Here is a 22,243-nt window from a genome sequence, read left to right on the forward strand (position 1 = left end):
ACTTAAACATCCATGAGAATATTACTTAGTTATAAATTCTATATTATATATGTCTATTTTTACAAATATTCCATTTTTTTAATATATAAACTCCTAATTGAATAGCCAGTCTATTATTTTGCCTTTGTCACTTTTGGTAGTGCCATTTCTCAGATTGTTTGGTAACAAATTGAACATAACTGGAACCACATATTTTAAAGTTCTTGTCCCATATTTGTTTCTTGTCTTTGGAATCACTAAACCTTCATTTTGTGTGAATCTTGTGTTATAACCATGTTCCAATAAATTTTTGAATTCATCAATTTTTCTTTGTTACAAAATGATACAGAGCCACAGAATTCCTCGAGGGTATAGAGGGTTTAGACGCATGAAAGACAGTGAAAAGAAGTGAGAGAGTATGCTAGTTGCTATGCTGTCTAATTTTGAGCCAGGTCAGTTACCTACAATAGTAAGAAATATGGTCATATTTCTCAAGACCAAATAACCATGCATGTATGTATTGCGTGTATTCTGAAGTTATTCGAGTTTGTTCACAGCCTTGGAATGATTGGAATAAATGCGTATTCTAACTGTATAATCTGCGTTATTAGAAGTGTATGAAAGATTAAAAATTTGAATATAATTTAAATTGAAAAATTTAAAAAAAATATTGAAACAAACACTAGGTTGTAAAGTACCCCAACGTAATGTCCACGGTTAAAACATTTCTCTAAGCCCGTTCTTCTGTAGATAATGTCTCCATACTGTCACTATTCTCGTACCGAAAGAAATCTGCTAATGACCCAACGCTGTAGAAGCTATAAAGTCGTACAGACCCAGTCTAACGTGGCTATGCTTAACTATACAAGCACTGTCGAGTGCTTTACTCGAAATAAGCGCGAATTTGTCGCATATTGTCGAAAATCGCATGGTCCGACTTGCCGATGTCGTTCATAATCCATCTCCTCGTTTATTAGTATTTAAATAGCTGAATTTTATTGAGAATTTAAAATCATCATAATAATTGCTTCACTAATCGGTGCAACGAAAACTGCACTGGTGCACCAAATGTAGTGCAACTAAATCATTTTTTACAAAAAAGAATAGGAAAAAATATCATAAGAAAATTTAAAAGTATTTTCAGGCGTTGCGCATTGTCTAGTAGGTGACATATTTACGCCATATGAATCTTACTCACATTGTAAGAGGTTTCATCTTGTTTACTTCACAAAAGTCAACAGTGAAAATAAAAGTACTTTCTTCACATAGGTACCTGAAAACCGTTTTAAAAACCGTAAATGGGTTTCGCTCATACGAAAAAGCAATATTTTTTTAATCAATAAATGGGTTACTCTTTTTATATCGCGATTTGAATTAAATTCAACTATACTACTTTCACTATGCTTTTGCTGCGAGGTTAAACAATTATATAAGGACTTTTGACAATTGTCCAAATGACCATATTGCAAACACGAATGATATCAACATTGTATTTATTATTACCAAATTCAGCAACAAAAGTCTGTGTTCATTGCAGTAATTTTATAAATTTAATAGCACCAAATTAAATTAATATTATTATTCTTCTTTTTATTTCTTAACTCCGGCGTCCTTCACACAAGTCACTAAAATACATATTTCAACTAAAGTCAACACACGATAAAGTTGAACAAAAACGGTTGTTTGAACACGGTCAGAACAGTAAATATTAGACATTGTGTAAAGTGGCGATTAATCCAGCCAATTACAGATCACAAGACCTGTAAAAGCCTTGTTTGGTGTTCGTGTTTTGTGTATTTGTTTTATTTATTTATTTATTTATTTTATTTACTTATTTTATCAGGTTAACAAACAGTATGTACTCGTACACATATATTGCCAATTTCTTTGTATATTAGTGTAAGAAACTCATGCACACACCAAAAAAATTGTTTACACTTAATACAATAATTTAAATTATGTTCAATATAATAAATGTAAAAGAAACGAAATGAAAAAATATTTATAAAATAATAATGTTAAATGTCTGCTTCTCTCAAAATTTCTATAATTTTTGACCTAAGTTTACATACATTGTCACAAAAAATATCAGCCTCGGTAAATATATTGTTATATTGGTCGCATATTCTAGGTATTGTAGATTGTTTAAAATAGTTTGTTGACGCGTTTTCAGTGTAAAACAAAAGATTTTGTCTTGTCGGTCTAGATGGCACACGGAATGGAAGTCTTTCTAGTAGGTTAGGAGAATCAATTTTATTATTTATTAATTTGAATAAAAATAACTGGTCCAACATTATTCTTCTCTTCGATTTTTAAGAGAGTTTATTCCATGGTACTGCATACTTTCAGCATGATTAGAAAAGTTAATGTTTAACCGGTAATCGACCTGCTTAAAAAAAATTGTTGGACCCTTTCTAGTCTATTAATACTTATATTATAGTAAGGTGACCAAATAGGAGTACAGTATTCTACCTGGAGGAGCTTTTATGTTTGTTTGTTGTTTGAAATGTTTGAAATGTTTTTCTCTCAGCTGCATTCTAAAAAATATGGCTTTGTTTGCAGAAAATTTATAGTATTAGTGGTAAAGGTCAGTGCTATGTAATCTCCTGACGTCACTGCAACCTGTGAAGATCAACTGTGACGGGTCCCCATGAGTGTTTGCCCTCCAAGCCCAGGTTTATAAAGAGGCTGGCTACTGTGTGGAAGTCGAGAGTTTACATTTTGCCAAATCTCCCTCTCCAAGCTCAGATCTGAAAAGTATTAGGCTAATAGATAGCGGGCGAACTCGTTAACATACTCAGGTTTAACCAGTGGTCCCCGAGGATGAGGCTCCTTTAATGATATAAAGCATCACATTCATACATAATGTGTTTAGGCGTTTTCTTATCTGCACTGAAGAACCTACACCTAGAAGCTTTAGAGAGGTTCATTCTAGCAAGGTGTTTGTTCAACCTGCAGTGTTCTGTAAGAGTTCTAGTGAAAACCCTCACTTGATTTTGGCTGAGTTTTATTAGGTTTGTGCTGACCAGGTTTTTTTTCTTCATATTAACTTCCTATTAATATTGTTTGCCATAATATGAATATGAATGAACATAATATTTTTTAATAGGTGTACATACTGTAACACATTATTTATTATTTTTTCACATCTGCTCCTATGTGGACATCACCAGACGCCTCCATGAGATCCTATCACTAACCAGCATCCTCACTTTCTCCCACGTCAATACCGTGTTCCTTTGTTCCGCCGAATAAAGTCGGAATATTGCCATCGACGGTCTTTTAGTATGGCGGGAGTCCAAATGCATTACTTTAAAAAAAAATCATATGTACCTACATTTTTATGTACACTTTGCCTAGTCATTAAGAGCACGTACCCCGTTCCAAGCTAGACAATTACATTTGAAAACATAACAATTTACAAGTTAATAGAAAGAACAGACAAAAACAATATAAATTATCAGAATAAAAATGTTGATAAATTTTTATTGCCCAAAAAGTTTTTCTGGGTTATTATGCCGTGTGTCATTCATCGGTATTGATGTTGGACTAGACGCTGGAATGCAGGACATACCTACACAGGAATCTGTAATGCAATTCGAAACGTCGGAAAATAGTACAAACGACACATGGCATAGTACCCAGAAAAACTTATTGTGCATCTGGACGGCCGTGAAAATCATGGCAGTTTAAAAATTGCTTGATTTATAAAGATTTTTTGGTTATTTCAAATAATGATGAAAATCAAGAATATCTCTCTCTCGGGTTTCAATCTTTTAAGATGAAATGGTTTGCAGCAAAGTTCTGCATCTCCTTTGCTACGCCGATCTTTCCTGTTCGGCCCTCTTTAGATCTTCATGAGACCTACAGCTCTTCCTAAAATCTTCGATGCATTCTTGGCGAAAGGGGCTCGTTTAGTTTGTCTCCTCAGACATCCTCTCTATTACCTCGTGTAGAAAATCCTTATGACGCACTACCTGTCCAATTCATCTGATTTATCTTCTGGAGTAATTCCAACAATTAATATGTGTTGTTCTAACTTTATATATGCCTTTTCAAACTTGTCTCATTTCCCATTTTCTAAGTATGGCTCCTCGTAACAATAATCACGCGTGTGAGTGCCAGTCAAAAAAGGTTAAACTTTTAGAACCCAAATAACATCAAACGAGTAAAGTGCTCCCAACACAATGTCAACAACCAACTTGTGCTAACGTCCGACTAGACCACCAGCTCAACTCTCTTCTTTAGCTGTACCAGCATCACATGACAGCCAGTTTTACCAGAAGGTAGCACAGCGTTATGCCTTAGCACATCAGCAGGTTAGTGAAGTTGCGCAACCTTCTCTTCAACAGTACAGCTACTTGCTAAATTTTCCACCCCTGGGACGAAGTATTTCTGGAAACCTCGCCCACTCTCCAACACCTACAGAACATCACAGAAAAACTGTTAATAAAATATTTGTTTATAACCACTTACCGACTTTCCTAATATCTACCGGTTTTGAGACTGACCCGTCTCTTCGTCAGAACACCAATTGAACAAACATGCAAAACCCACTATACACCATCACCATAGTTGTTGCACAAAAATATAAAATCAACATGCCATGCTTTTAAATAAGCACCCCTTACATGCACTGATTAAGTTATGAAAATATTAAAGTGGGGATAAAAAGAATAACAATTTCCCGGAATACGCAAATCATTCCCACGGAAGATCATCAAGAAATATTCGTGTTAAAGAACATATGACATGTCTTCACAATAACAATTTCTCTGAATTTGCGAATCACCCTATTATTGATAATGACATTAATAAAGATATTGTAGTTAAAATCTTACATACAAAAAATTAAGGGTTAAAAGTAAATAATATTAAAATCTTGAAAGAAAAAAAAAAAATGTTCCTTTTATCAATAATCAAACAACCATTCAATATAGCCCATTATACGATGTTTTACTGTAATGGTCACCTTATACATATTAAACTCACGCCGCTCCCTTAAATATTTTTGCAGAATTTATTTGCTTTTTTGGTGTCAAAAAATGCAAAACTGTGTCCAATTATGGAAGATTTTTGTGTTTAGTAAGAAGTTTTTAAAAAAAAATATTAAACATTAAGTGTTTGAGTAAATAAATCTATGAATAATTCTCGTATCATTAAATTGGATTTCAAAATGCATGTATTAAATCTTTGATACGTTCAACATATTCAAATGAAATAACTGTGCGTTTTTTCAAAAATAATTTAATAACCAACCAGTTTCGGAAAAAAACACCAATGCTATCCTCAGGGTTATTTACAAAAACCCTGAAAAAAAAAAGTTTTTTGTTAATTCATTTAAATACATTGAATAATAATGTTCCACAAAGTAAGTGTTTCAAACAATAATAATACTTTGTTTAGTTATTTATTCAATAAATATTTATAATAATAAAGTATTTTTTTTAAAGCATTTGATTTTGTTTTTATAAAACGAAAACAATTTTTCAAATTTCATATGATTTGTAAAGAAAAAATACATTTTTCTGGTGGCCAGGTTATGAATATACCGTTTTTGCGAATTTAAGAAATTTTTTTAGCGGAATTTAATACAGGTTTCAATATGTTGGCTCCCTGTATATTTTGCTGAATCCTTGCCTCTGGTTATCTGAGAGGTATCTTAATATTGGGATTGTGTTAGTTAAAACCCCCACTTCTGGCTTAACGTTGATTGCGAAAACAAAATGGAAGAGTTTACAACCAGAAAATTTACGCCTTTGAGATTCTCCGAATTTAAACAGTTAGATCTAAAAAGAAAATTAGACTTGGAAGCGTTTAGCCTTTCTTATGATTAATTATAAAGTTAAAGATCATTTAAGAATTGAAAATCAATCGATCTCGTTGAAAGGAATATTTGAGTAGTGTAGTATCAAAGACGGACATCTGTCATCTATATGATTTTTAGCTACACTCACTCAATAACCCTGATATATATAGTTGGATAATTTATATAGCGCCATAGCGCCCTAAAAACTCATTTTTTTCGCTACAAAATGAATGACCAGAATCTGATACGAAAATCGAATGTTAAGGATCTAGGCGTTAGATTTGTGAGCACTCTGACATTTCATAAACACATAGAGACAATCAGTGGTAATGCATTGAAGATGTTAGGATTTGTTCTGCGTACTGCCAGGGTTTTCAAAAATATCCGCGCACTGATGACTCTTTACAACTCCTTGATGCGAAGTAGACTCGAGAGTGGCTCGATGATTTAAGGGCCACATGAACTGAAGTACTCTCTTATGATAGAGAAAATCCAGAAGAAGTTTCTGGGATATCTCCACATGAGAGAGTGCGGGTATTATCCTTGGCTCTACCCGACCGAGTTTCTCCAGGGTATGCTTGGCTACAACAGTTTAGAGACTAGAAGGAATGTGTATTTGACTACACATTTTTATCGATTGTTGCGCGGTATGGTCGATAATCCTGATATCATGATGAGCATTGGTTTGTATGTTCCTGATAATTATCTTAGACAGCGTCAGCATAGATTGTTTCATATTCCGATATTCAGGACCAACCTGCCTATGGTTATACCCGTTGGAAGGGCTAACGCTATGCTGAACAACATCGCTCTGGATATTGATCTGTTCCATGTATCGGAAGGGATTTTCCGGAGCAGGATTCTCCTACTACTTTGACATGAGTATCTTTCGTGTATTTTTTTTTCTTTTTTATAATATATACGTTATGAAAATATGTTTGTAATGTATTTGTTATATTAAAAAATAAATGAATTGAATTGAATTGAATTTTGTTAAAATCACCTCAAGGGCGCTGTACAATTAATAAATATCCCAGCACTAGATATTGATTGATTATTTTTGTTTTCTATCCCAATACTTTAATTGTATACATGAAAACACATATTTCGAGTTAGAAATATCAATATTTCATTACTAGTTGCTGAAATTTAACTATAAAAAATAACTTGTCCGCTTTTGATTAAAAAACTTGTAGATGTCCGTCTTTGACACAAACTCTGCCACAGATGTCAGCTTTTTATCCAACCATTCTTATTCATTGTCAGGTGCGTATTTGGTATTGTGGAAATGTTTTTTTTTATAATAAATGACAGCAAAATTTTACACAGAACACCTTTAATTCCAGCGTATCACAACGAAAAATTGACGGCAACACACTATCCGCCATGACAGTTTACTAGTCACGTTATCATAATACCGGCTTCTGATTGGTTGATTGTACAGGTGTCCGATTTTGGAACTAAACTAGTATGTAGAAGTCCGATTTTGAAAAAAACATTAACTTTTGATGGCGTTTTTCTATACTTTTTGTCCGTTTTTGTAACGCATAGATAGTGCCATTCAAAATAATGAGTCAAAATCTATCAGAATCAGTTTTTATCTAAATTTCCACCAGAATGACAGACGTCCGTCTTTGACACTTCACTACTCATTTATTTAACTTTTTGAACGTAATGTTATTTTTACATTGGCGAGCTTGTTTCCAAATGGCAATTTATTCCAACCATCCAATAAGATAATAGTTTTATTTTTATAATTTATGTAACAAAATATAGTCAATAGAAAATAAAGATTAAAAAGCTAAAGATATATAAAAATAGAAATGAACGTATTGGTTTATAAATTACCTTAAATCAAAACTATTACTCAATGAGAAAAAGGAAAAAAGAGGAAAGAGGAAAGGAGAATATACAATTGAGCAATTATTTACTATACTGAAAATGAGCAATGATAAGATCTCGATATATTTCAGGACTCAGTATGACGAAACAAGTAAAGGGAGTTTTGTAACGAACGTTAATGTTGCAATTGTATTTTTATTTTTCAAATAAACAAATAACTTACAAACCAGTTAGTTGTAAAAAAAATATCCTATATCTACACGTATACTTTTCGTACAGCCAATGACAGGTCATAATCCCTGTGGATGCATATATTTCTATATTCCCTTCTCTAAAATGTTCTCATCTCTGTTGAATTATGTTAAGTAGTCAGGACATCAATTGAACCAACATGCAAAACCCACTATACGACTTTACCAAAGTTGTTACTCAAAAATATAAAACTAACACGACATGCATTTTAATAAGTACATGCACTGATTAGAATAAACTCGCACTGATTAGATTATGAAAATATTTTATGTTGTTTGAGAAACAGTTTTAAAAAAGGGGGGGTATGGAGGGAGGAGCTTGAGTTTAATAGATTTAGGGTTTTGTTTTGGTTTCGGCCAGTTTTGGCTCCAAAAAAGAGTTTTTGTTTCCAAAGTTTCTGCCAAAAATTGGCCGAAACTTTGGCTCAGCCGAAGTGCTGTTAGGATGTGTCGCATTACGTAAAGCTGCACTTGTGTGTAATTAAAGATATTAGATTGTTCTCATGTATTGCCATTGTCTAACGTTAAAAACAAAAACTAGACTTATTTTGTGATTTGTTGAATAAAATTAGCAGTTCTAAGTTATTTCATATTCATATTTTTTAAATTCGTTTAAAATTAATGAGTAAAAGTTCCAATAACATACATTGAAGAACTGTTACATTTAACAAATTACAACAAGGATAGAGAATACCCTGAAGAAAGAAATATGGGAGTCTAGGCATTTACAGGGCTTATGACCTGTCATTGGATGTTTTAAATGGCCACTTTACACACTGTGTAACAATAACATTTTGCCTATGTTTGAATTAAGTTATATGTATAGTATAATAACAAATCAAAACTTGCTAAAATTAAACAGTTTTACACATTAAGTTCATGCCCTTTATTTCATTGCGTATAAATGATCTCGTATGGTTAAACAATAAAAATGTCTAACTTTTTGCGTCTTCAAATGACTTTTACTTATTTAAATAAATTTTGGTTGCGACCGTAATTAGAACAGAACCCGAAATTTTGTTTTGGTTTAGGTCTTAGCTGAAAGTTTTGTTTCGGTATGTTACTATTTAATAATCATATTGTAAGTCAATTTGCGTGAATACTCATCAACAAACCTTCTACTTCTTTTCAAAATTATATATTTTTTTGTTAAGGAAAAATTAAAATATAAATAAAAATTCTACTCGTCTATTATCGCGTCAATGAAGGATCGACATTTTTTATTAGAAAGGTTGTGATCAATAAAGTAAAGCGAACTGTTTTTAATTGAAATTGGTTGTTTTCTACCAATCAGTTTGATTGAGGTTTCTTTGATAAGAAATGTGAAAACTCTCCAAAGCACTTTATCACGAGAAATAAAGATGAAAGCAAACAGAACAGCGAAATTCGCTAAATAAATCATTTTAATTAGAAACTTCAGCTCTCTTAGAGATATAATTAATGTAGGTGAGTACTTACTATTAAACACGAATCAAAAACTTGTTTTCATTGGTCAACTTTTTGATTGACATTTCTACTTCTCAGCAATTGAAAAAAAGATTATTATTTACAACAAAACAGGCAAAAAATAAAAGGCAAGGCAAAAAATAAAAGTAAATACATGCGATACAAAAGAAGTATTTGACATCGAATTGAATTGTAAGAAAATAATCATAGCAGCTTCACTAAATACAAAAAATACCTGTTCTAAAGCTAATTTTATAATATATATACACTATACACCATAGTGCATTATAATATCAATTATAGTACTACATTGTAATGGAAATAAATCAATAAAAAACACTTGTGAACAACTAAATAATAAAAAAAAACTACGTATATAAAAATAATGCATAAATAGACATTGAAGATTGAAGGCAGCATTAAATTCTTATTCTGAGAACCTCATCCGGTTGACTTATTCCAATTCTGAGGAGCCACTCTTTAACTTCAGCTATAAATTTATTTTTGGACAAATGAATAATTTTTTGAGCTAGATTAATAGCATCAAGGTCCTTGAGTATCTTTGGAGGAACCGCAAGACTACCTTTAGTGATGGACCAGGCTTTTTGGTTCATTCGTGTTTGTACAACAGCGGGCTCTTTGCCAAATGGACATTTCTTTAAACCAACCAATTAAGTAGGAGTTATTTATATGATTTAAGTTTCAAAACGTGAGACAGAAAAAAAAACAAAAATTTACTAAAATAAAAACTGCTTAATATTGTGTTTATAGATTGTGAAACCAGAGAAAAACATTCCTCAAGGTTAACATTTAAAAAAATCAATCAAATAAAATAAAAAAATGAAATTTTTTCTACGAATTTTTTTTTTGAAAATGAAGATAATCCTTAATGTCTTGGACAAGCATCTCTTCCACAAACCCTTTATTTCACCTACCTTGCTGTTTTCCTAGTCTGCATCATGTGCGTATAGTTTCTTTTTTAAAAATACGTTTTCATCTCAATTTTATTTTTAATTTAAGAAATGCCATTTTCCAAGAAATTCATAAAAATATTTTTTAAAAACCCACTATGAACATATTTCTCTGAATGTTCACGGTATGGCTCTAAAAACACGTATACATTAATTTATATCCATACTACTCTTCAATGGGAAAAAAAGGAATTAAAAGCTGTTAAATAGAGGAGAGATTAACGCAGAGAAAGATGTTTCATCATGGCCTGTATTAAATGGGAAGATAACAGAGTTATCTTTAAAAGGGAAATAATATCATTTTTAAAAAAATATTTTTATAGTAATAAGGGTTTATGAAATACTGTCCGTAAAAAAAATTTTTTGCTACTTTTTAGTAGCATAATAAATAATTTAAACTTTTTAATTTTGAGTTCCCGCGAAAACAGTTATTGGATTGGCCACGCCCCTAATACGTCACGATTCTTGTTCATTTTTAACTTTGTTCCAAACAATTCAAGTTTTTTTAGAATATCATCACAAATCTTGACGTCAAAGCAATCAATACCAAATATGTCACGTTTTTTGAATGACTTTTTAAAAAATATTTTATCTTGAAAAATTACATTTGAAAATATTTCTTCATAATACTCATATTAATTTTGAAAATACAATAAATTATTCAAAATCTCTCTCATATATTTTTATCGGTATTCATAGTACGTGATATTTCCCTATTGCTTACAAAATAAAATCGAATACTACAGCTGTTTCTAATAAGGTGTCAGCTTTACATGGAAATAAATTCTAAATATAGCAAGCTCAATGAGCAAGAGAGTCTTCTAATAACACAGCTTGAAGCTGCAGAAATGCAAAATAGAATACCGTGTAATAGAGACACTAGAATCCTGTACCTAAGATACCCCCAGGTTACAATAAATATCTCTAAAAAAGGAGAATCAGATATTCGTTCCAGTGATGCTGGGAAGAACTGAAACGTATTAGAAAATTCTTTTTGCATATTCGAATCCATAACCTAGATAAAGACTGTTGCTTCTTTAGATACAGAGATAAATTTTCAGTAAAAACAAGTTAGTAGAAGCATAAAATAAGTTGTGCAAAATTTTCAATTACGAGTTACCAACGAAGATGCCATAGACATTTTTGTACAGATACCAGGGAATTTGATTTTTCTTTATACATAACTCCCATTATGACCATTTCATTAAGCAAATCTAAGCCCGGGCGTTATATAAACAAAACTACAGTTTTTTCAGTTCTTTTTTTTACAGAACTTCAGCTCTTTAACTTCACAAACATCAACAGATAAAAGAAACGAAGGAATATAGATGTTTAAATATGGACTGAACTATGAATGTTACACGCTGTGTAAGGTGGCCACTTAGACCAGCCATTGACAGGTCATAAGCCCTCTAGATGCCTAGACTTCTGTATTACCTTCTCTAAAATGTTCTTTATCTCTGTTGTTATAAGTTAATATTAAAACTGCAGTAAAAATATCTTCAAAAGCATAAGGGAGATGAATCTACAACGAAGCCAATTTTTTTTAAGATTTAGAGAAGAATTATGGTTGATAATTAAGAGAGTGAATTGAGAATAGGAATTGTGATATTAAACAAAATTTTGAATAATATTGATGTTTTTGAAGAAATTTTTAGATAGATGTCTTGAATTTTGTGCGATGCCTATTTACAAATGAAAACAAATAAAACAAGATTTTAAATTTTAAACATTTGAAATTTAAAAAAAAAACATCTAAATAACTTCTCGTCTCCTCTGTTGAAGTATAATTGTATTTATAATATTTCATTTGTTTCAGGTTGTCGCGCTTAGGAGCCAGGTGCTCGAGAGAAAGATGGGACGCGGACAGCTTTTTCCGTAAGGAAGAGGAAGAAAAGAGATGAGGGAAGAGGTTGAGGAAGAGAGACAGTATGATACCTCTCCTTCTCTCTCTACTACCACTACTGCTCGACATAACCACTGCCAATGGTAAAAAAACCCCTATTACAGTACCAGATTATTTCTTTTCATCATTTTTTATTTTTCATTATTGTACATGGCAAAATGAAACAGTATTTATTATGATTCTTACATGTTTTTTTTTCTAATTGACGGTCAGATATTAGAAACATTACTTTGCATCATTCCATCGAATTCCATATTACTGATGATTAAACCTTGATTTCAATATGAATAGTTGTTAACAGATAATTTATATACATATGAAAGTGGTCATTTTGCTTCAAGGCATTTTCTTCCTACCTACCCAAACCGTTCAGTTTGAGAAAATAAGAAGTATTACTACTGTAAAATTGCTATCAAACAATTTAAATTCGAAAACGCCATCATTTACCCAAGTTTCCGTTAGTGTTATAATATCAAGGTCACGGGCTGAAACACTGTTATAAAAATCTTCTCGTTTCGTTTTCAGCCCGCAAATATTCATATAATAAAAATATATATTATCATCTATGTAGAGGGAAGTCGCGGCGTATCTCGCGGTTTCGCATCGCACTCTTTAATACACGATTTACGCGGCCAATTCTCGCTTTGCAAAATGATACCGGCAGCATTTTTCAGGATTCTGATTTTAAACGACAAATCGTCACCCCGCGATTTGATCTTTGTTACATGAAATGAGGTGGTACTCACCAATGAAGTTAAATAAGAAGACATGTCGTCACTCGTAGTATCCTTATGAAACGGATAGAAGTGATAAAATTTTATTTCATCTTCCCTCCGCTTTCCTAAAGAACCCCGAACGACAACACGGTCCTTGTTTTCAACAGTCTTCCAATCTTTGGAGGGAGACACTGATACACTAGGGAGAACTGTAGCCGCCGACTCCATTGTCGGGGGAACCATCACCGAAGTATCACTGGGAAAATTCCTTGAACTGGCGGCAGCTGCGGCAAAGTTGATTGTGATGGGCGTGCTGGGTGATTGAGGAACTGACTGCGACGGGAGCTGCATATCTCCCTCAGAAGAAAAAAATTCAGATGCATATTCGTTCTCAACTGTTACAACCGCCTTTGGCATCGCACGTGTCATCATTTTTATTTTTGTTGATGCCGTGGGTGCAATGTCATCGGTACGCAAGCATGGAATCAAACGCAATTGCCGAACATTGTCGGAAACTTCCGAGCAGCTAGGTACGGACCACTGGTTCGATTGCGATATAGTATAGATCCCTATTGTAGCGTCGACGCCAATGGTTGTTTTCTCTCACAGGGCCATAGACAACTCTGAGGATTATTTTTTCAAAAGCTGCAATAGTTCCCTCAATATTCGTTGTCGTAACCCAGTTTTCGGAGGAATATATCAGGATTGGTTATATCACAGTTTTGTAAAGTTTTATTATAAGATATTAATTTGTCAGTCATAAACTTAAAAAAAAGCTATTTGCGTGAAGAGAAATTCAGTATAGCTGGAGTTACGCACTCGTGGCCCGAAACAATTTGGGAAAAATATGGCGGAAGGATCTTATGAGAATGATTATAAGTTTAGACAATTCTCTTGTGATTTAACATAGTTTTCCTCGGAGGTACAAAGTTGAAGAGTTAAACTTTTCCAATTATTATTGTTTCAGAGACTGGTTTCTTTATTCATGTCATAACAAGTAATAATTTGCTCATTCAAAGTGATGACAGCTTCCGGCTTATCAAAATGGAATTACCAAACTTCCTGAAAACTCTGTTCTGATATCCTTTATTATTTTATATTTCCGTGAAAAATTCACCCGCAAAATTCGAGGCAAACTTTCTTTAAGTATTTAAAAATGTTTCAAACACGAATAAGCATTTTTGCCCAAACAATACTCTACTGATGCGAATCGTGTTAACTCGAAAGGGCCCAAAATATATTTTTTAGTTTTTATGAGACATTGGAGTCAAAAATATTTTAATTTTATCCGAATGTTTGTAGACATTGCTGCATTTCACTACCTAGGGAGTTATTTTGATTGCTATTTATTGTAACGGAGAAAAAAAATTTTCGAGAAAGGAAGGCGAAAGGTTTTATTGGCCTTTTACCTATTTTTCTTCACAAATGTAATCAGTGAAAATATATATTTAAGATAAGAATTTGCAATTGGTAGCTGCAGATCGATGAGGACGAGGTTGATAAGTTGTTGAAGGTTGAGGAATATAATAATGATATAAATTATAAATTTATTATAATGATTATTAATTTAAAAATACTTGGTACACTTCCACTTACTTAATTGACCAATAAGCGCTTTCACCCTCTAATGGGCATCTTAAGACTGGTCACTTGTCTGGTTACCAAGAATTGTCAATAAATAATTTAAATTAAATATTCATTTTTTTATAAATTTGTTGCATAAATAAGTACCTACATATTTAATACCTAGTGAATAACAAGATAAACACGGAGCATTCTATTGTATCCCATTTTGCTTTTTCTTCTTCCTTCCTTATATCCACTTTATATTTTTTTATGTCTATTTCTATTTTTATATCGTTTAAAACCTTTTTTTGTTGCTGTATTGATAACCTTATTTCAATTCAATTTATTCAATTCAATTGATTCAATCAAATAAAATTAATTTACTTTAAATAATACATACATTTCATAACGAGACTCTTGTCAAAATAGTAAGAGAATCCTGCTCCGGAAAACCCCTTCGGATACATGGAACAGAACAACACCCAAAGCGACATTGTTCAGCATAGCAGTAGCCCTTCCAACAGGCATAACCATCAACAGGTTTTTCGCGTATATAGGAATATGAAATTAGGAAATTATCAGAAGTATACAAACCAATGCTCATCATAATCTAAAAATTATCGATCATACCGCGCAACAATTGATAAAAATGTGTAATCAAATACACATTTCTTCTAGTCTATAAACTGTTGTAGCCTAGCATACCCTGGAGAAACTTGGCCAGGTAAAGCCAAGGATAATGCCCTATTTATATCAAGAATAATAACTCATTCATATTTTATATTACATGCTCTTAAATTAATTAAATTTTTGTACTATACTCGTATATTTTATGAATTCTATAGTTTTATTTATATTATTATTCTATAAACTGGTTTATGTTTGTTTCTTTATAAGTTTGACTTATATTCTATTAATTTTATAAGTTTTTAATATATAAAAAAAAATCTAAATGAATTGCAATTTCTTAGAATTTGAATTTAATACAAAATTATTATGACCGAAGTATTTTATGTTATTTCGTGTATTTGGATTGTTTTTAATTTTTTTTTATATTGTGTCTTTAAAAATTATTTTTTAATTTTCTTAATGTTTTATTGTTGTTAATTATTATAGCTTAACATGGACAAAGATTAAAAAGCCATAATATGTTGGTAAATATGTATACAAATGTAATTTAAAATTCATAAATAAATAAACATTCTTTCTCGTAGTCGAAACTGTTTTAAAACCATGTAGTTTTCTATCGGTTTCACTCATACAAAAAAGCAATATTTTTTAGTCCATAATCGATAAAATTATAAAAATTTTAAATTTTATGTATCGCAATTTTCATTAAATTAAATTTGACTACTTTTACTGCCGCTTTCACTGTTCTTTTAAATGTGAGTTTGGTAATTCATCCTTATAACCATATTGCAAATACAAATGGAAGAAAAACTGTATTTACTTGTATCACAATAGCCTTTAATCATTATTGTTATTTTATGAATTGAATAAAACAAATTAAGTTACAGTGAAAGGGTTATTAGTAGGAAGGATCAGAACAACAATAGCATTTAAGTCTGTTTATGCATTAAAAATATTAAACATCACCGTAGTAAGAAGTCAGTTAGAATCTGGGTCCTCAGTTTGGTCTCCTCATTCTGTTGCCCATATAAACAGCAGAAGTCTAAGATTTATGAATTTCAAATTAAACATTTACATTGAAGAGTTGAACTATAAACGTTTAATAAAGCAGTTAAAATTAATACATATTCGTGATGGAAGGGAAACTTAAGATTAAGTCCTGTTTTTTAAGTTATTAAATAATGTTTTTGACAGTCCCAGTTTTAAATTGTACAATTTTTTATACAAGACAGCGTAGACCAGACAAAATACTACTTATTATGTTGATTTGCATAGTTCAAACTATGCTAATTACTCACCTATTCCACGACTTAACATATAACAAACATGAAAATTTAGGTTCATTTCATTTATCTCTATACAAATTACAATCATTACTTTTTATCACTTCTTTTCTAAATTGTAAAAATACTACGAGTTAATACTATGTTACGTCGTTTCCGTGACTTCAATACTTTTTATATTTAAATTCATTATTTATTGTTGATTTTCTGTATGCCTTAACTATAATTTCTTTTATTTTTTTCTTTTATTCTTACTTTATTTTCTTCTAATTTTATGTATTTATATTTTCTTTACTTGTGTGCAGGTGTTTTGTATTTTGTTTGATTAATATTGTTTTTTATTATTATTTGATATTTTGTTGAAGGCGTAAGTGATCAAATAAATAAATAAGTTTGACAATTTCAACACCAACGGTTAGCAACACTACTTCCCTTTAATAGAAAAGTACAACATAAAATATTAGTTCAGTTCATACCCAGAGACAAAAACATACGAAAAAATTGAGGAAATTATGATTTTTAAACTGTTTTGAATTATAAATTTTACATAGTGTGCAAAATAGCCACTTAAAGAAAATAACGAAAGGTCATAAGCCACGTCAACGTCTAGAAGTCCATGTTCTTTTCTCAAAAATGTCCCTCGAATGATGTATTTATATCTGCACAAAAAAATGCGGTCCTGATAAGGGAGGAAACACGAGTACAATATACAAGAGTACACAACAGAAAGATAAGCCTAGGGGCAGTTATTTGGAAGAATTTATATGATAATTAATAAATTCTATTGTTTGTGCAAAAATACCCAAAAAGGTTTTTTTTTTTATAGAGTCTTTATTCAATAAAATATACATATTATTACAATATTAATACATTATAAAGAAAACAAAGTATTAAGATATATTTTGTCCCGATAAACTATTCAATAATAGTTTGTCATCGGGTGCTCAGACATTAGTTTTAATTAATAATCAAATAAGAAGAGTACAGACATAATACTGTATACGTATAAAATAATAAACATAAAAATAGTTTAAAGATTTTTTTTTTTTAAGTAAGAAAATAGAGTAAAATAATACAATTAAAATTAAAGAATAGTAATTTACTTAAATATATTTTAAATATAAGAAAAAAAAAATAATAGACACATATATAAATAGTGTGTGCTCATAAATGTAATCAAAACAAGATAAAAAAATAAATTAAACAAAGTAAAGTAAATCGAGAATTTCAATTCATATCTACAGAAAAAAAAAAAAAAAAATTAGTAAGAAAATTAAAAGTACATATTAAAATTAAGATCTAAAAAATGTAAATGAAATATGAAAGTAAGAAAGTAATAAAATAAAAGAAAAGGTTAACCCAAGAAAATAACAAAAATGTATTCAATGAGGGATAAAAAAATAAAAAAATAAAATTTAAAAAAAATATATATATAAATGTAAAAAAATAATAATAAATAAAAAATATAAGAAATGTATTCCATAAATATTACATAAATAATAAATCAATAAAGGAACGTTTTATCTACTAACCACTTACGTAATAGAAGCTTAATTTTATTTTTACAATGACATGTTTTCATGTAAAGTGGCAACAAATTAAATACTTTTGGAACAATATAATCCAACGTACGTTGTCCATATTTATTTTTAAATTTTGGTACTACTAGGCCATCAACAGATGTCAATCTTGTTAGATAGCTGTGTCCTAATTTATGTTTATATATTGAGCTGAACATCTGTTGGATAATAATTTTGCTCCATAAAATACCCTTAACTGGTAAAACATTTAATTTATCATACATAAGAGGGGTATTATTCCTCTGATTGTATACATAATTGGGTGCAATCAATTTGACAAGTGCATTTTGAACATTTTGTACATATTTAATGTTTGTTGCACAAGAATGTCCCCAAGCAGTGATCCCGTATCTTATTATAGATTCTCCCAGAGACAAATATACTAATCTAAGTGTGGAGAGAGGAACTAAAAACTTTAATTTGTGTAGTTGACTAACTACAGATCTTAACCGTTTGCATGTTTTCATAAGATGAACATTCCACTTAAAAAAGTTAAAAGTAAACATGAATATTCCACTTAAAAAAGTTGTTTTTTTTTATTAATTAATGTTGTAACATAAAATGATACATATATTTTTTTATATTATAATCTACTTCTATAGAGGGTGACTGGAACTAAGCCCGCCAAAACTAATTCACATATAGAGGAGAAGAGGTCATTTGCTAATTATTGGACCTTACTTTCCTTACCTAAGTTTTATGGTTTGGGAAAAACTACCGGGTTTCAATAATTAATTCTACTCTAAATTAGTTTTCTAGTTTATCACCTTTTTTTCCAAAGCGCAATGTCTTCTTTTTTAAACATTTATATTTATTTAAATAATTTGCATTAGAGAAATATAAATTTTAAATTTGAAGCACTTACTTCGTGGTTTTTCATTAAAATAAAATTTCAAAAAAATTGTTACGCAAACCTTGACGAAGATTGTTTGCTTTGAAAACGGTCGGTGAAAAAAAAAATGATGGTTAAAAACAAAGTTGTTTTATTTATTTATTTAATTGTATAAAAGAATTTATTTTGGGTATATTGAATGAACTTTAAATAATTTATATATATTTTTGGTATTGAATCATGAGGGTTTCTTTAAAACTCAATTGACAATACATTTTTGTGCTTTTTTAAGAAAGTTTAATATATTGGTATATGCACCACCCCTAAGATTACCATTTTAGATTCACTTAAGTGGACCAACATTATCCATTTAGTAAACAGTGTGAAAAATTCTTACCCATTAGTACTAAATGCACTCTTGTACAAGCATTACTACTACCCATTCTAGATTACGCTGATGTTTCCATGACTGATTTAAGCTGTGAGCAACTCGATAAACTTGAACGACTTCAAAATACATGCATAAGGTACATTTTTGGTCTTAGGAAATATGATCACATTTCTGATTATCGTAGGCAACTGAAATGGCTCAAAATTAGACAGCGGAGAGACTATCACTCCCTCTCACTTCTGTTCAATGTACTTCATAGTCTTATCGCTCCTATATACCTGTGTGAAAAATTTCAACGCTTATCAGTTCATGGTTTACCTCTTCGTTCTCATTCTCAAGGCACTCTCTTAATACCCATACACAATTCCTCTTTCTTCTCTAACTCATATAGTGTTCATGCGGCTTGACTGTGGAATCATCTCCCATCCACCATCAAAGATGTTACTACATTATCTCTGTTTAAATCACGTCTGAAGAAACATCTCCTTTCTCTTCCTTAATCTCTCCTCCTTCCCTTTTTCCTATTTCCGCTTTTTTTCTTTTCCCCATTGAGTTATAGTTTTGATTTAAGGTAATTTATAAACAAATACGTTTATTTCTATTTTTATATATTTTTAACCTTTTAATCTTTTTTTTTTCTATTGAATATGTTCTGTAACTTGAACTATAAAAATAAAACTTTTATTTTATTGGTTGGTTAGAAGAAATTGCCATCTGGCAATAAGCCCGCCAATGTACAAATAACATTATGTACAAAAAATTAAATAAATAAATAAATAATCTTTTTTATTTTGTTTCAGTTATTCCAACACCTGGATTATATTTGGAATCTTCCGCAGCAACGTCGAGCAGTGAACTGTTATCTTCAAAATCTTTAATAGTTAGAGAAAATAAACGAGATAAAATTCGACTACGAATGCATTTAATAGACATGTTAACAATTGGTCAAAACAACAGTGAAGTAAAGGAACAAGTTAAAGAAAATATTGATTATCAAAATGGTGCATATCAAGACAAGGGTAAAACAAGTGAAAGTCAAGTAAATGCTAATGTAAAAAGTGAGAAAAAAAATAACTTAGACGTAAATTCTAATTTAGAAATTGCAGGATATAAAAATAGTAACGTAAATTTTATAAATGTAGAAATTAAACATAATAGAGAAATCAGAAGTGATAGTAAAGATGATCTAGATATATTTCAAAACGCAAGAACTACAAGTGGAGTAACACTTAGGGATTTTGACTTAGAAGTTTTATCGCAAGTGTTTAATTTTAATCTCAGTGATACGTTGAGTGTAAATGACTACCCCAAAAACAAGCTGGAAGTTGAAAATTTTGTTTCGTCTAGAAATGACACTTTGAAATCTTTGGGTTCAGTTGATGTCATGGTGCCTAGTTTAAAAGGGATGGAATTAGGTCCGGTGAAAAGTGATCAAAACTTTAGTAGATTAGCTGACGGAAGCAAAATAGGAAGAAACAGATCGAGTTTACAGACACTCGGAAGAACCGATGCTCCAATGTTGAATTATATTTTTGATACTTATTCAACTCTCAACAAACACTACCATAGGAATGACAGGTAATTAATTTCTAAAAGTATTATTTTTACATTAAATATTTTATTTATTTATTTGCACTTTTTATCAAAAATAAAATTTAACGTTCACTTTGTCCAGCTAACAAGGGTACATACTCCGTTCCAAGCTAGGTAATTACATTATAATATATGATAATAGTTAACAAATTAATAGAGAGCACAAACTAATAACATATAAACTTACTCGTATACACATTTTGATACATATACATACACACATACACATATATACATATATACACATATTTACACATGTACATACACACACACGTACATACACCCATGCACACACACATACATACATTCATAAAACAAAGACAATTTATTTATAGTGCGAACTTCATGGCATATATTTTTTAATTATTCTTTATTTTCATATTTTATTTTCGACATCCAGTAAGAATCTCCAATCCGTGGCTTGCATATTTTTTCTGACTCCCTACAACCAATGTCATGAAAGAGTGAGGTCAACGCCTTCCGCAACTTGACAACACTCCCGTCTTTCGACGATTCTGGCAAAAAGTTATGGACTTTTTTGCCTACGTAATGGTGTTGTCTCGATGCCAAAACAGTGTTAACCCCTTCACTTTGTATCAGATCCCTTTTAGAGTATATTGTATTATGGTTGTGATTGACGCTCGGGTAAATGTCTCTATTTATGTGTGTAACCACTACCGTTCTCAATGTATACTGTTGAATAATATTCAGTACTCTGAATTCTTTGAAGAGCACGGATAGGTGTTTCAAGTCAAATATCAATATAAATATATTACAACAAAGAAATAAAAATTAACACAAGCGAATTTAGAAGTTTTGGCATTAAGAGGACTTATTCAAATTAATTAATTATTTTAACAAAAATAAAATAACAAATAATATAGGATATTAGATCTGGAGCTCTTGAGCAATGATTTGACATAATTAAAATATAAAACTGTCTAATAGCAAGAATGTTTGCCCTTTGTACATAGTTTAACTGATGTGAAAGATTTTGGTCTTCAAAGTTATAATGTTCAGCTGCTTGACTGCTCTTTTAATCGGCAAACCAGAAGCAGGTTGATTCTGGAAGCCAGGAAGTCAAACAGTCTATGATGACGCTGTCGGAGATCATCAGGATGACATTATGACTTTTCGTTGGCTGGTTTAAGTGGTCACTTTACACACTTGTGTAACATATCACCATTTCACATCTTTGACTTTACAAAGTTCAACAAATGGAAGAATTTAAGGAAAATTAACTTCTATATTTCCATCTATAAGATGTTCTTCATCTCTGTTGGAATATGTATATATTATAGGTTGTGAAATCGTCATCATCACACTAATGTCTACAACTGATGTTGCATTGGGTATTACTGTGTTGGTATACAAAATGCAATAAAAATCTGTTACATGAAGGTAGGGTGATCAGCCTTACGTTTATGGTGCCAGTGCAGGAACATGAA

At 30.9% G+C, this 22,243-nt stretch overlaps 1 protein-coding gene and 1 long non-coding RNA gene across 2 annotated transcripts in view; both read left to right on the forward strand.

Annotated features, from left to right (window-relative positions):
* Positions 1 to 12,148: 12,148 nt before the first annotated feature.
* On the forward strand, positions 12,149 to 20,273 carry LOC148275331 (uncharacterized). Its single transcript, XR_015824053.1, has 2 exons — positions 12,149 to 12,287; positions 20,003 to 20,273. It is a non-coding gene; the product is annotated as an uncharacterized LOC148275331 (long non-coding RNA).
* Positions 20,274 to 20,586: 313 nt separating this feature from the next.
* The window catches only part of LOC148275332 (zwei Ig domain protein zig-8-like), a gene marked incomplete at its 3' end in the record, with an annotated part of 70,512 nt that continues 68,855 nt past the window's right edge, over positions 20,587 to 22,243 (forward strand). The window contains exon 1 of the mRNA XM_088235841.1: positions 20,587 to 20,780. Coding sequence (XP_088091967.1) covers positions 20,587 to 20,780 — 194 coding nt within the window. The remainder of the gene's footprint in view (positions 20,781 to 22,243) is intronic.

The sequence above is a fragment of the Micrasema longulum genome, unplaced genomic scaffold, assembly GCF_059751315.1.
Source record: "Micrasema longulum isolate JH-2025_06_02 unplaced genomic scaffold, ASM5975131v1 h1tg001458l, whole genome shotgun sequence".
NCBI classification, from domain to species: Eukaryota; Metazoa; Arthropoda; class Insecta; order Trichoptera; family Brachycentridae; genus Micrasema; species Micrasema longulum.